General features: G+C 40.6%; 1 protein-coding gene across 1 annotated transcript; it reads right to left on the bottom strand.

Annotated features, from left to right (window-relative positions):
- Positions 1-1,905: 1,905 nt before the first annotated feature.
- LOC139566930 (protein TBATA-like) lies at positions 1,906-11,783 on the bottom strand. Its single transcript, XM_071388310.1, has 9 exons — positions 9,851-11,783; positions 7,098-7,321; positions 6,515-6,727; positions 5,524-5,595; positions 4,538-4,632; positions 4,120-4,201; positions 3,502-3,652; positions 2,927-2,964; positions 1,906-2,806 (listed from the first exon to the last, which is right to left on the bottom strand). Exons 1-9 carry the CDS (start codon positions 9,949-9,951, stop codon positions 2,571-2,573), a joined length of 1,212 nt encoding a protein of 403 aa, XP_071244411.1. The 5' UTR covers positions 9,952-11,783; the 3' UTR covers positions 1,906-2,570.
- Between the last annotated feature and the right edge of the window lie 4,180 nt (positions 11,784-15,963).

Here is a 15,963-nt window from a genome sequence, read left to right as displayed (position 1 = left end):
CGTGGAGGGCAGAATCCAAACTCCACGCTCAGGTACTAAGTACGAGGTAAAGAGCAAATCATTAACTTGTAGAGCTGAGATTTGACAATCCCTTCGACTATCGATAGGCGCAATGCCCACTGTTGGCGGGAGATGATACTTTGTACGCGAGCAGTTCATTTATGTTACGACATACCTAATTGTCATGATGATCAATCGGATAAGAAGAGGACGATAGCCTTATCAACAACGCATGCACCAGTGCGAATTGACATCGAGGTTTCGTCCTCAAGTAGTAGCCTATCATGATAACAATCAGTGAGACAATTACATATAGGATAAAACAGTAACGTTAGTTTCACAGCTGTAGCGATACTGCCGAATTCAGCCCAACTTTCAGCAACAAGTTCAAAACAATAAAATACTCTCCATTTTCAACGTACGACTAAAAGTTTGAAAACAATGGTGACATTTACCCCTCGGTAGTGAGACTTCGTCATTTTGAGATTGAACCTTTCACCTAATTTTGCAATAAACAGACTGACATTGTTGCACACACCGTTGAAGGAAATGGTATATACACGTCACTCTATAACAGACAGCATATGGGCCAATGGTAGGTACTTGGCGTTCTGCCGTGTTTGTGTGGCGGTGTGGAGGAATTTGTAAGCACCGATTTGAGGTCAGTTTTGCGTTTCCCACTCTAATGGTAAGGATGGATGTGGGGATATGTGGGAGGGGACGCTGACTGATCCTTGACCTGTGACCCCTATCTGCATCAAGGATAAATTGATCTGGGTTTACATTATGGATGATTCTTATCTTTGACTACATTGCGAGGGAAAGGGAAATAACAGTTCTAGAATTTATCAAGCAGTGAAGTCATTTCCTTGACATTGAAGTCGTTTTTTCTCATTGTCTTTATTGGAGAATCCTATTTATATACACTTCAGTTCAAAGGTTTGGGGTCACTTAGAAATGTGATTGTTTTTGAAAGAAAAGCACATTTTCTGTCCATTAAAATAACATCAAATTGATCAGAAATACAGTGTAGACATTGTTAATGTTGTAAATGACTAACGGAAACGGCTGATTTCTTTTATGGAATATCTACATAGGCGTACACAGGCCCATTATCAGCAACCATCACTCCTGTGTTGCAATGGCACGTTGTGTTAGCTAATGTAAATGTATCATTTTAAAAGACTAATTGATCATTAGTCCCTTTTGCAATTATGTTAGCACAGCTGAAAAGTGTTGTACTGATTAAAGAAGCAATAAAACTGGCCTTTAGACTAGTTGAGTATCTGGAGCATCAGCATTTGTGGGTTTGATTACAGGCTCAAAATGGTCAGAAACAAATTACTTTCTTCTGAAACTCATCAGTCTATTCTTGTTCTGAGAAATGAAGGCTATTCCATGCGAGAAATTGTCAAGAAACTGAAGATCTGGTACAACGCTGTGTACTACTTCTTTCACAGAACAGCGCCAACTGGCTCTAACCAGAATAGAAAGGCCCCGGTGCACAACTGAGCAAGAGGACAAGTACATTAGAGTGTCTAGCTTGAGAAACAGATGCCTCACAAGTCCTCAACTGGCAGCTTCATTAAATAGTACCCGCAAAACACCAGTCTCAACATCAACAGTGAAGAGGCAACTCCGGGACGCTGGCCTTCTAGGCAGAGTTCCTCTGTCCAGTGTCTGTGTTCTTTTGCCCATCTTAATCTTTTCTTTTTATTGGCCAGTCTGAGATATGTCTTTGTCTTTGCAACTCAGCCTAGAAGGCCAGCATCCCCGGAGTCGCCTCTTCACTGTTGACGTTGAGACTGGTGTTTGCGGGTACTATTTAATGAAGCTGCCAGTTGAGGACTTGTGAAGCGTCTGTTTCTCAAACTAGACACAATAATGTACTTGTCCTCTTGCTCAGTTGTGCACCGGGGCCTCCCACTCCTCTTTCTATTCTGGTTAGAGCCAGTTTGCGCTGTTCTGTGAAGGGAGTAGTACACAGTCTATTGTATTCATTAATAGGCATTCATTGATTCACTTTATTTTTTCATGCATTCGGGAAATAAGTGAGATAAATATACAGATATATTGACTACGGATCCTATTGTCTTTATAGTCTTTCAGATTATGTTATTCTATTTGTGTGAACAATTGTCAGTCTAGAAATACTAGTAGTGATGCAGTATGTGGTAACACTTACGTTACATTGCCATTATTACTGTGTAACTACTTATGTCATTACAGTGTAAAAGTATTGCTGTAACTAATGATTACACTCAAATCCCATTTTAACTCCCTTTCCACCTCAATGAAACACCAATTCAAAATCTAATTCAAACCAAATCAGAACAAAATTACTACCGATTGCTGAATAAGAGGTCTATTGAGATGCACAGGAGGGGTTCATTCTTTAGGGCACAACGTTCAGAGTGTTGCAGATATGAATAGAATCACTAGAGCTGATACAATAACCTATTCAACATGACAGACAATGGTATCTATTCTACATCATACATTTCTATCTGAACGTTCAGTAACATTGCAACTTCCTGAACCAGCCCCAGGTGTATTGCCAGAGTTGTGTTTTATGTCACGAGTGAGCCAGGTGCCTGCTGGGTATAGTTGGGCCATTCGGCCTGGAACACTTCAGGTGGTGTGTGAGGCATCAGGGCCCGCTTGGTGTAACGTAGGACCACCTTTTGGTTGAGGTGACACACGGTGGGGCTACACAGGGTCCTCTGGGTACTCAGGGGTCTGGCAATGTGTCTCTCCCTGGGGGTCTTGGACTCTGCCCTCTCTGTGCCTGCATCCTCCAGTTTACCTGGGAATGGTGTATCATAGATAGACAGACAGACCTCGAGAAATTGAGTGAATCAATCAACATATTATTACTAGGTCAATGAATTATATTATTTGTCAGGACTTAACCTTGGAGACTCACCTGAGTCACAGTTTGACATAATTTTTAGGGAATGATCTCTGTGAAGAGTAAACATAATATATTTTGTAAATACATTACAGGCTGTCCTTTTTGAATAGGTTAAATGTATTGGCCAGTGGGTAGCAGTATTTATATTCAGCACCTAGTGCAGGGGTGCACAACTTACAGTTTTTGTCCAGGGGGGAAGTGGCAGCCAGACATGATTCAAGGGGCCAGAAAATTATTATAGCGGGATGTACTATTTCTTGGCAGCATGGCGATTTCATGCTACATGGCATTGCATCATCATTCATCCAATTTCAAATAGATTTCCTTAAGAACTAGGATTTCCTCCCCCCACATCATCAATGACTTTTTAGGCTGCATTTGGTTCTGGGGCTGTATACTGTGAAGTGTGCAGCCAACTTCCAATGTGCAATGATTCCAATTTTTTTTTGCTGTGATCCACTAAAAGCTTTTGCCATCTTCCAGTGACCCAAAAACAACCAAAATATTTCAACAATCGATACTCCCAGTAGACAACAGTTGGCATAGGTGTCTTACAATGCCGTCATTTTCTGGTTGGAAACACTAACCTGGTGGTATCCTCCTCACTGATCGAAGCCATTCTGGAGGCATGGTTTTGAACCTCCTTCACTGTCAGCTGCTCTCTTCCCAGAGCCTCATAGGCTGAGACCGGGTCCTTTGCCAGGGTGGAAGACAGCAGACTTAGAACCTGGTCCTTTTCTGGACAAAAGTAAATAACACCACAGGTTAACGCCATGACAGATCAATGTTTACATCCTGATGGATCTTAGTAGGGACTTTGGATTATTATGGTCCCGATTAACACTATTTTGGGGACTTTTAAAGTCTTTGTGTGAGTGTATCATATACTTTGCGTGAGGGTGTCTTGCATCTCGCTCATCTGCAATATTATTGGTTCATTCTGTATGTGGCAATGCTAATTGCTGAGTCTCACTTTAATGTTGTGATAAAAATGTTTCTTGATAATGTACCCTTTTGTTACTGTTAATTTGGATGGTGCTATCAAATTTCCCTTGGGGTATGAATAAAGAGCTATCTTATCTATCTAATCTTGTCTTTCCCTCTCTATGCTCTGCAGCTGGATTTCAACAACTAGAAAAGGGCTCGAGATAACAGTGACAGCATGCTAAATGGATTGGTGTATATGTGCAGTCCAGTGCACTTACCTCTTTGACCAGCTGTCAGAATCCATTGCTGGACATCCCCTATAGACTCCGTTTCCAGTATCTGACACAACATATCAATCACCTACAACATATAAGAGTGTTCAAACTATGTCATAACGTGTTACAAGCTGTAACTCGAAGGCCATCATGAAGGCAACCTATAACTGAAACATGCAAATTGCAATAGTTTTTAATATTCCTTGCAGATATACAGTATGCCAATGTAATAAAGACATTAAAATTGTAATTTACTGTATCTGACAACCCACTGGGCACACACTGGTTGTATCAACGTTGTTTCCATGTCTTGTCAATGAAATAATGTTGAACGAAGATGGAATAGACGTTAAATTGATGTCTTTGCCCAATGGGAAGTGCCTTGGAATTTTTTTCAAACATGAGGTTCACTCGTGCTCACCATCAGCTGTAGTTTAGGGTTCCCCTCTCTGTCATCTCTAGACCCCCCGAGGGCTGACACACAGCTGGACTGGGGGAAGAAGGGGACACCACTGCCTGGAGGTCAGAGGGCAATGGGGTTACAACCAACAACCCTAATCCTAATTCTAATATTAACCCTAACTCTTACCTAAACCTAACCCTCAAACCCCCCCAAAAAAATTCACCAGACACAGAATGTACATCTTTAACAACACTTACAAATGTTATAATTATAACAAAAATAATAATGTGGGCATTTTACCCCCAATATCGATCTTGTCTCATCACTCTAACTCCCTAACATGCTCAGGAGGTGAAGGTCGACTCATGCATCCTCGCTCCTTTGCACCCGCCCCAACCACGCTCTTTAACACCCGCCCATTTAACCTGGGAGCCAGCCGCACCAATGTGTCGGAGGAAACACCATTCACCTGACGACCAAGGTCAGCCTGCAGGTGTCCGGCCTGCTACAAGGAGTTGCTAGAGCACGAGGAGTCAAGTAAAGCCCCCCGGCCAAAGCCCCCCTTAACCTGGACGACACTGGGCCAATTGTGCGCCGCCCTACGGGACTCCCGATCACGGCCGGTTGTGATACAGCCCAGGATCAAACCCAGGTCTGCAGTGATGCCTATAGCACTGCAATGCAGTGCCTTAGACCGCTGCACCACTTGGGAGGCCCCAAAATGATTTTGACTGAGATGGTTTCCTCTTAAGTGTTACGATTACATTATTAAACAACATTTTAGATTTTGGAGCAGTATGCAACAGTTGGGGTTGGGGTCAATACAATTTCAATTCAATCCCACTCAGTCTTTCTCTCATCGATGTCAAAATCTGGAGTTAAGAGATCTCCAGTTAGGATTCAGCCTTTCTTGTGGTGGAGTTGAAGTGGAATTTACCCAGACCTGGCTGGGCAATATATAATAATAACATTTCATCTTCTGAAAAAATGATATTCCATCTCACCTCTTCCACCTGGTCCCAAAAGCCTTGCCCTCTCTGTCAACTCTCGCAACTCCTCACGCCAGGCCTCGGTCACTTGGAAGAGAACAAAAAAGCAGCAAATGAATTCTCTGCTAAAACTAAGGACAGGAGATGCACTGTTCATAAGCCTGCAATAAGGCCTACATATGTCTTATTCAAGATCTGACAAACATGTGTGACACCTGCATACATGTGATTTCGATGATTACACTGTACAGTACTGTGCTTATTTTGTATTTTTTCTGTACAATTATTTTCATTATGCAACTTAATTTTCCAAATACAATGTCGATAGCATAACAACACATGCACACACACAAATACATACATCAATTTTGAGTGTCTTTAGGGCACCATCATGAGCATAGTTTTAAATAATTGTTGTTTTCCATTCATCGTCCCTACCAATTTATAATTTGTATTGAATGAGCTGCTTTGTGCAGCAGTTGTAACATGATAGGGTAGATGGATACAATGAAGTGCTTAACCGCCACACTGATATCTGGTTACCTGTAGCCTGTAGCAGAATGCTCTAGGGTCTAGTAGGGGCTAGAGTTTCATTCTCACTCTACATGCCTGTTTTTACTTTCAGAAACACTATAATATCCAGGCATAACATGCAGCTAAAATACAAGATCAATATAACGTCATCGTAACTTTGTTTACCAGTACGTAGGGACATCATAGTTGTAAACACAAAATAATGTACAATAGGCTACTCCACGGGAATACAGCTGGATGCAGCTGGGCAAGAACCAAAGCACATCCATTTTACAAGAGAACTACTTTGTTACAACACCATATCACAGGATCAATAGGGCTGGTTTTGTACATAAATGACATCACCATAAAAAAGACAGAAAGGTTCATATTGACAGAGACTTGCTGTATTGAAGGAGTCTTGCCAACTCCTATGGCCATTGACATGACACAAACAGATCTGGGGCCAGACTGACAGACTGTCTGAACGTACATAACCTCAGAGAGGGGGAATCCTTCTGCTTCAGGGGGAAGAACTGGAGGCCCGTGAGGACGTCAATAGGGAGGTAGGTGCTGTTGGCCGCCGTCGGCATGTTTGACTGCAACACCAGATTCTTCTCAAGGGTCAGGACCCTGCCAAAGCAGTACTGGGGAAACTGGCCAAAGGTGACATCATTGACAGCACAGATTTGTTTATCATTGATACCTGTGTAAACAACAGACATGGATTAAAAATGTCTTATATGAAGGATGGAGGCATTGTTGAATTATCTGTAAATTCAATAATATTGAGGCACTGTACCAATGCTATTCATCATCTGCTAGGTGGGAATGTGACTCAACTATTAGTAAATGAATAGACACTGTGTGTGTGTGTGTGTGTGTGTGTGTGTGTGTGTGTGTGTGTGTGTGTGTGTGTGTGTGTGTGTGTGTGTGTGTGTGTGTGTGTGTGTGTGTGTGTGTGTGTGTGTGTGTGTGTGTGTGTGTGTGTGTGCATGTGCGTGTGCGTGTGTATGCGTGTTTGCATGTGTGCAAATGTGCATGCCTCTTTGTGACTCTGGGTGTATCAAACTAACCCTTGATGTGCCTGACCCTCTGTGGGTGGGGGTTGTTCCTACAGAAGAAAGGGCTGTGGCTGGGCACTCCGAAGCGGGCACTGCTGCGCTGAGGGGCGAGGATCACTCTGGGCTTGTGGCATAGCGGGCTATCCTCTGCCCCTTTCAGGGACACAGTGGTGAGCTCAAGATTACCCAGAGAGAAGGGCGAGGTGTGCGGATGGCTGGACACACTGGGCTCTGGCCTGGGTAGAAAGGTCTCACAATTAAGGTGTAGTGGTAAGGTAGGCTAGCAGTGTGTGTGTGTGTGTGTGTGTGTGTGTGTGTGTGTGTGTGTGTGTGTGTGTGTGTGTGTGTGTGTGTGTGTGTGTGTGTGTGTGTGTGTGTGTGTGTGTGTGTGTGTGTGTGTGTGCGTGTGTGTGTGTGTGTGTGTCCTAGGCTACCTGGCTAAAATGCTTGCTCGCTAGCCTAACTTCCTTTCATGGGCAACGTTAGCTAGTTAACATGAGCGTTCTACATCTAGATACATATTGAACTTCCATCCTCTCAGGCCAGGGGCTGTCACGGCTGTTGTAAGGAGGAGACCAAGGCGCAGCGTGGTAAGTGTACATTCTTCTTTATTATAAGAACGAACACTGAACAAACTAACAAAATAACAAAACGAACCGTGAAGCTAATATGAGTAGTGCAGACAGGCAACTAAACATAGAACAAGAACTCACGAACACCAAAAGGAGAAATGGCTACCTAAATATGATCCCCAATCAGAGACAACAATAAACAGCTGCCTCTGATTGGGAACCATATCAGGCCACCATAGACATACAAATACCTAGACCTACAAAAACCCTACACTTACAGAAAACCCTAGACAATACAAAAACTAACGTACCCACCCTAGTCACACCCTGACCTAACCAAAATATAAAGAAAACAAGAGATATCTCAGGTCAGGGCGTGACAGGGGCACAATGTATAAATTAATAGTTGGATCACCTTGATAATCATTGGCCGGTACGGAGAATTAAGTAAAACCACAAGTCCAAATCCCTTTCTCCATCAATGGCTAATTTAGGAAAGGGCGAATTTTAGCTAGCTAGCCACCGGAGGACAACAACACAACAAGATGCAAAAATTCAAGTTGTTTCTGTCAATTAAGTATACTCTCAATGAGATTTGATAGGAGTGACGCCAAATCCAAACAGGCTTCCCTTTACTTTTTTTTTTACCATTCACAGTTGAGCTCACTCAGTTTAGCTTAACGCTGATTGACTATTATTTTATACTTTTTTTTATCAAGGGAGGCCAAATGGGGGGTTAGGACGATCCTAAGGGCCTGTGACTGACAGGAGCCCTAAAAAAATATTAGAACATTAGGTACATTTTTTCTATATTAAATTATTAACCTATCATGATTAATATAATATTTATTATAATGTACTAATAAAACTAACGGGTTTTTTTTTCTTCTTGTTTTTGGCAAAAAGTAAACATCCAGAGAGCCTCTGATTCAAATTAAAGGAAACACCATACATCTGTTTATTTTTTTTAAACAACAATATTTTTAAATTGGATCATCATATTGTTCCATGAGCATGAGGCAATGTGCGCACACGTAGGCCTAAGGGCTCTTTGGAAGGAGACACACACTGCATTCACATTTCGGAAATTCACTGCATGTTCAACCCATGGATAATTGGACATTGCCCAAACGTTATAATAAGATTAGCGCCTCATCATCGCCTAATATGTCCTGTTAGTGACTTTGTCACGTAAAAGGTAAACAAACGAATAGGAAAAGAGCCTAGGCTACAAGGGGATTCAGCACCAAGGACAGCGATCGGAATTCCCACGATTTGACAGTTAGGTCCAACAGATGAAAGGAGACACAATAAGAAGTCTAATGTAATAACTTGGTGTTTCCTAAACAGACTTCCTACAGTCACAGACATCTTTCATTCAATGGGCATCGCACACAGACCTAACTTTTCACAGAAGTTGAACGGGAATGTCTGTTGACTGTTTTGCTGCTCGTGATACTTTAATACAAAATGTGTTATATAGGCTACTGATAACTGATGGGATTGACTGATTAAATTGGCAGTAAAGCAACAAGAGAAGAGGGTGGGTTATTGTTTATCTATGTACTTATTAGTATGCTATACAGTAGGCCTACCATCTACATTATTTGAATTTGATCTTGAGTGTGACAGGAAATTATTGTGTTACTGTAAAGTGGCCATGAGTGGCCACGTTTTGAATATTCATTACAACCATGAGCCTTAAAAAGCTAAAAGTAACAAAATGTTGGGAGGCAAAAGACAATTTTTAAAGTAGGTCAGTAAAAATCCAGTAGGTTACATGAATGACAGATAAACAGAAGACTCACGTATTTTCCCTGAAAGGTTCGAAAATTGGTCTCTCTGACATTTTGAAGAATCAAAATATCTAATGGGAAGTATAAAAATATTGTCTAAATGAGTTTCAACAGAAATTCGCACATTAAGCCTATATCCTTTAAGATGACAATCACAATCAAAGAAAAACCACTACATGCAACAAGCGGGGCTCACTTGCACCTGTCTTTGTGCCTTATTAATGTGGCCTAGCTGACAATGTGTATTGTGTAAAGCCAGCACACATTGACAACCTACAGACCCAATGCAACTCGATCACAAAATATAACCCATCATAACCTAATTAATAAGTATCCCCATTGTTTTATACGTGTGTAATAGCTAAATGACGTAATTCATCAGTGAAATGTTCCCTACCTTTTCGAAGTCACAGGAATGTTCCATCTACTTCCGCTCTTCAGATGTGGAGTTCTGCATAAATCCTTGGAATACATTGGCTCCATTGGAATTGACGCCATTGACACGTGACGCGCGCGAAATAAAGACTTGATGTTAATAAAGGCTTGATGACGTTGAACAGATCTGCTGTATCAAAGTCCTCTCTCACCCAGCTGTCACTGTATGCATGCTATTCCATTTTAACGTCAGCCCATCTCTAAAACACTGCTAACGTTAGCTAACCTTACAAGACAGGATATTTAATTAATTTGACTATTTATTATTGTATTATTGTGTATATGTTGATCTTACACGATAGGATAAAACATGTTTTGGAAGTAAATGTGCACTTTTAAATTGGGTGGACTACATCTATGAAAAACATTGCCATAGCCTATAGTAAAGTCGATTTATTGTATAGCATGAGAGATTCTCTAAATAAGGGACCATCTATCATAGAATATTTAGGACTGCAGAGACTGTCACAAACTTTAGCTTGCAAATGACCTAGCAAATTCGATGACTTGGAGGTTTAATACCAAACATACCCGCAACTTTACCCAGGCAAGGTAGCATTTGAAAACAGACCCTCAAACCTTCAGCTCTCTTGTTCCGAAATGACATTGTTTTGATAAAAAGCAATAGTGTGGCTTAATGAACACTTTAAATTTAATTTGACTTCTGGAGAGAAAAAACGTGTATGATACTGCAGTACAGGTTAATTGAATTGAATACTATTGCAAAGCGTCACTTTGGCATCACTGTCAAATCATTACACACGCAAACCGTTCAGAACTCCATAACAATAATAAACCTATCCAAGAGCCTAGAGTCAACTCACCCCTATTTCAAAAAGCACCAGCGCTGGCCACCAGTTCAAGACATAATATACTTTGAATAAACAGCGACTGCCTTTCAAAAGCAATGAATCCCCTAGAAAACTGCCTATTTGTCATCGATATAAGTCAGAAACAGTTATGTTAGTGCCAACATTGACTACAGTGTAAAAATGAGAATTTTGGTCATAAAGTCAGTCTAGTCTAAAACGGAGTTTGGAAAATCCATCCACATCGGGTAAATAAATGAAGGTTGGGTTTTGATTTGACAATGTCCATTTACACACTAACATGGGGTGATTAATCAACTGCGGTGATTAATCTCTATCCAATAGCATAGACAGTGAGACAGACCTGTCCAGCAGTTCCGATTATTATTTACATTTTTACATAAGGAAACAACAACATGTGACGCATTTTTTTACTTGAGAAATACTGTACCAAACACCTTACTTAGATGTAAAATATCACAACTAAAACATCCTCGCAAAAACGTCAAAATTCATTACAGATTTCTTGATTTATCTTAGATTTATTCTGGGGATTTTGAGGAAGTGTCTCATACATAATTGGTCAGGAAACACACTTCCGAGACTGAAAACGAGTTTTTCTAATGCGCAACAGAAAAACACACGTGCCAATCAGTTTTTTCAGTGCCTCTTTAAATACTTCTACCGGTATTCATTACTCACTGTGGTCTTATTCCAACTGACAAGGTAGTTCAAAGTCATAATGCAAAATGTAACATACTGTATTCCCAATATGGCAGATAGAAAGGTACTGTACCAGAGACAGATTAACACCTTTTGGCCAGTTGCGACAAACTCGTTACAGCTATAGTTCAAAATGCAAACAAAACAACTTATATTTGTCTGCTACAAATTGTTGCAGTTATCGTCACTGTAGAAAAGTCCCCACCCACTCCTGACATATCAACCAATCGCCAGTCATCCTCATTTCTTACAAGAGATAATTTATGTCAGATATGGCTCAGTTGGTAGAGCATGTGCCTTGCAACGCCAGGGTTATGGGTTCAATTCCCATACGGGAACGTATAAAGCAATATGGAAATCTATGCATAAGTCAAAGCATCTGCTAAATAATATAAATGTAGCCAGTCCTCATAAGTGTGGCTACCTAATGGACTGTTTGTGGATGGTGTTTAAGTCTTCTGGGGGCAGTGTTTAGAAATTTGGATGAATGATGTGCCTGAAATAAACTGCCTGTTACTCAGAAGCTAGGATATCCTTATAATTAGCATTAGATAGAAAACACTCTGAAGTTTCTAAAAATGTTGAAATAATGTCTGTGAGTAAAGCAGTACAGATTTGGCAGGCGAAAATCCATTTAGAATCTTTTTTTCTTTTTTTCACCCCGACCATTCCTATGTTGGCCTATTGAATTTCCAACCAAAAAGGACCCCGATTGCAGTACCTATGGCTTCCACTGGATGTCAACAGTCTTTATAAAAGGTTTCAGGCTTGTTTTTTGAAAAATGAGCAAGTAGTTGTAGTTTTTCTAAGGTGTACCTCATTAGAAAAGTAGTCTTGATGCACGCGTGAATGAGGTGCGCGCTCTTCGTTATTTATCTTCCCTATTGAACATACTATTCTCCATCTTAACTTTGATCATTTATTTAGATATTAGAGTACCTGAGGATGAATTAGAAACATCGTTGACTTGTTTGGACGAACTTTACCGGTAACTTTTTAGATTCATTTGCAGGCACGTTGAACGAGTTAGATTAGTGAAGTCAATGGCGCCAACTAAACAGACTTTTTTAGATATAAAGAAGGACTTTATCAAACAAAACAACCATTCATTGTGTAGCTGGGACCCTTGGGATTGCAAACAGAAGAAGATCTTCAAAGGTAAGTGATTTATTTATTTTGATGTGGGGCGCTGTCCTCAGATAATCGCATGGTATGCTTTTGCCGTAAAACCTTTATGAAATCTGACAACGCAGTTGGATTAACAAGAAGTTAAGCTTTTAAATGATGTAAGACACTTGTATTTTCATGTTTAATATTACGATTTTTGTATTTTGAATTTCGCTCTCTGCAATTTCACTGGATGTTGTCATAGATGTCCCGCTAGCGGTTCATGCGCCCTAATTAAAGGGGAACTCCACCTGCTGATTTGACCTTGTTTTATGGCTCCTCAAGGATTGCTGGCAGCCATGACAGAAGCCAAACATTAGTTGGTTTCATGTGGGTGTTTCTTAGGTGTGTCCTTGCCACCACCAAAACACACACATCTGTCAGAACTGTGACAGCACCTCTTTCCCCCCACTCAATCACAATAAACAAACCTCCTAGGTTGAGTTTAATTACTACAGGCAGATGTATGGTGAGATGCTGGAGGAAACTTTGAATACAGTAAGTCAGTAGCCTACAGAGTAATATGAGAAGAATGTGTTTTGATCACTTTTAATTGTAGTAACAGGTAAATAAAGAAGCCTTTTACATAATACTACAGAAACAGTGTTTTGATAATATAACAATGTGCACCTTTCACCTTTCATTCCCAGCTGATACAGATACCGTGCCTATAGGCATTTTGTCTGGTGCTAATGGGGCTACCTTGGCAAACATGTCAGAGTGGTCATACCTTCCTGTGTGGTGTCCCGTATACAACAGGAGTTCCCTGATCCTGTTGCAGAATACACAGGAGTTCTCACTTCCCATATTGACTGATACCATTCAATAATTAAAAAAAAGACAATAAAAGTAGAACGAGTCTAGTACAATTTTAATGATGAGTGCCAGGTCTCTCTCCATTCAGAGACATCCGTTTCAAGCCCATCTGTCATTCTGGACTTCATCACATCATCTTGCAAGTCTCCATGTGCTTGCAAGTTAAATAAAGGTTCAATAAAAAATTAAAAACTTGCTCCATACACATTTCTGTGAACCAATACACACATAGTCACTGTTGTATTACCAATGGCAGTCAGGACAGGTAATACAAGCTCCCGAGTGGCACAGCGGTTTAAGGCACTGCATGTCAGTGCTAGAATTGTCACTACAGACCCTAGTTCGATTCCAGGCTATATCACAACTGGCTGTGATTGGAAGTCCCATAGGGCGGTGCACAATTGGCCCAGTGTTGTTTGGCTGGGGTAGGCTGTCATTGTAACTGACTTACCTATTTAAATAAAACAAATATATCTGACACACAAACATATTGTATGTTGAAGTTTGAACAGGTCAGACTAAACCTGCCTAATTCTCTTCTTCCCATCAATGATCATTGGTGATGCTGGAGTGGAGGTCTTTGCCAGAGCCCATCGGTAGGCATGGCAGCATAGATCAGCTACTGGTTGGCAGGGTTAGGGAGTAAGGGATTACAAAAAACTGTAATACGTTACTAACAAAAATATTTGAATCAGATTACAGATATTTTAAAAAAACTAGATGATTACTTTGAGTATTACTTTTAAACTCCGAAAAAATATATTTGGCACAAAAAATGCGCTCCTGCAACAGCTGCACAGTGCGGATCCCAGCCTATGGAATAAAAGGCTTTTATTTTTTTTAGGCTTTTATTGCTGAATCATCCGACCTCAAAAAAATTGAGTTGGTTTGGGATGAGTTGGACCACAGAGTGAAGGAAAAGCAGCCAACAAACACTCAGCATATGTGGGAACTCCTTCAAGACTGTTGGAAAAGCATTCCAGGTGAAGCTGGTTGAGAGAATGCCAAGAGTGTGCAAAGCTGTCAGCAAGGTAAAGGGTGGCTACTTTGAAGAATCTAAAATCTAAAATATATTTTGATTTGTTTAACACTTTTTTGGTTACAAGATGATTCCACATGTGTTATTTCATAGTGTTGATGTCTTCACTATTATTTTACAATGTAGAAAATAGTAAAAATTAAGAAAAACCCTGGAATGAGTAGGTGTCTAAACTGGTACTGTATTTGAAGAATATAACTTATAAATGCCTCATGAGCTTAGTTCAACTGTCAGACTCCATGAGAGCCCAAAATATAAGCTTGTTTTTCTCCAATGTTTGTAAACATTGTACATTTAAACAAACACTGTATAGCCTCAAAACATGGTTAAAACAATAATGTGATATCATGGATGGTCAGTCCTTGCATCCATAGCTCTGTCTATTAATCTGAGAGTGGTTACATTTCTCCAGGCCCATCCAAATCAAATTCAAATCAAATTTATTTATATAGCCCTTCTTACATCAGCTGATATCTCAAAGTGCTGTACAGAAACCCAGCCTAAATCCCCAAACAGCAAGCAATGCAGGTGTAGAAGCACGGGGGCTAGGAACAACTCCCTAGAAAGGCCAAAACCTAGGAAGAAACCTAGAGAGGAACCAAGCTATGAGGGGTGGCCAGTCCTCTTCTGGCTGTGCCGGGTTGAGATTATAACAACATGGCCAAGATGTTCAAATGTTCATAAATGACCAGCATGGTCAAATAATAATAATCACATTAGTTGTCGAGGGTGCAGCAAGTCAGCACCTCAGGAGTAAATGTCAGTTGGCATTTCATAGCCGATCATTAAGAGTATCTCTACCGCTCCTGCTGTCTCTAGTGAGTTGAAAACAGCAGGTCTGGGACAGGTAGCACGTCCGGTGAACAACAACTCAACAGGTCATCCCTCAGTTATTTACCAAAACAGAGGCAGGGCGACCGTTTTGTTATTGTTTCATTTGTGGATTTGCCCTTTAAACAGCTATTATCAAGATGTCAAAGTGTCACCAACAAAAAGGTAAACAATAGGCCTATAGCTAATGCAGCATATGGCATTAATGTTTCACATGTAAATAGCACTTTTCACTTGTGCTCAAATCTGCCATTCCATGAGCACAGCATTTATTTTTCAACTCAAATCAATGAGCCCATTCATAAACATAAACAACAGAGTAGGGCTGGCTAATAAGTACTTCGTTGTGGGGTTATGCTCAGGTAAAACAATTTGGCCAATCTATACTTCCATATTTTCAAGTCCTATTCTTGAAGATCAAGGGGTATAACATGTATTGAAATGACTGAAATTCTGATAGACTTTTTTTAATGTAAAGATATAATTTCATTATTATATGTAGTAGAAAACAGTGGGTTAGAAGAAGCCTAACATGTAACCTTTATTTAACTAGGCAAGTCAGTTAAGAACAAATTCTTATTTACAATAACGGCCTACCCCAGCCAAACCCGGACTATGCTGGGCCAATTGTGCGCCGCCCTGTGGGACTCCCTATCACGCCGGATGTGATACAGCCTGGATTCAAACCAG

The sequence above is a fragment of the Salvelinus alpinus genome, chromosome 39, assembly GCF_045679555.1.
Source record: "Salvelinus alpinus chromosome 39, SLU_Salpinus.1, whole genome shotgun sequence".
Classification (NCBI taxonomy): Eukaryota; Metazoa; Chordata; class Actinopteri; order Salmoniformes; family Salmonidae; genus Salvelinus; species Salvelinus alpinus.
Note: the sequence above shows the minus strand (reverse complement) of the source record. Positions and strands in the feature narration are given on the sequence as shown.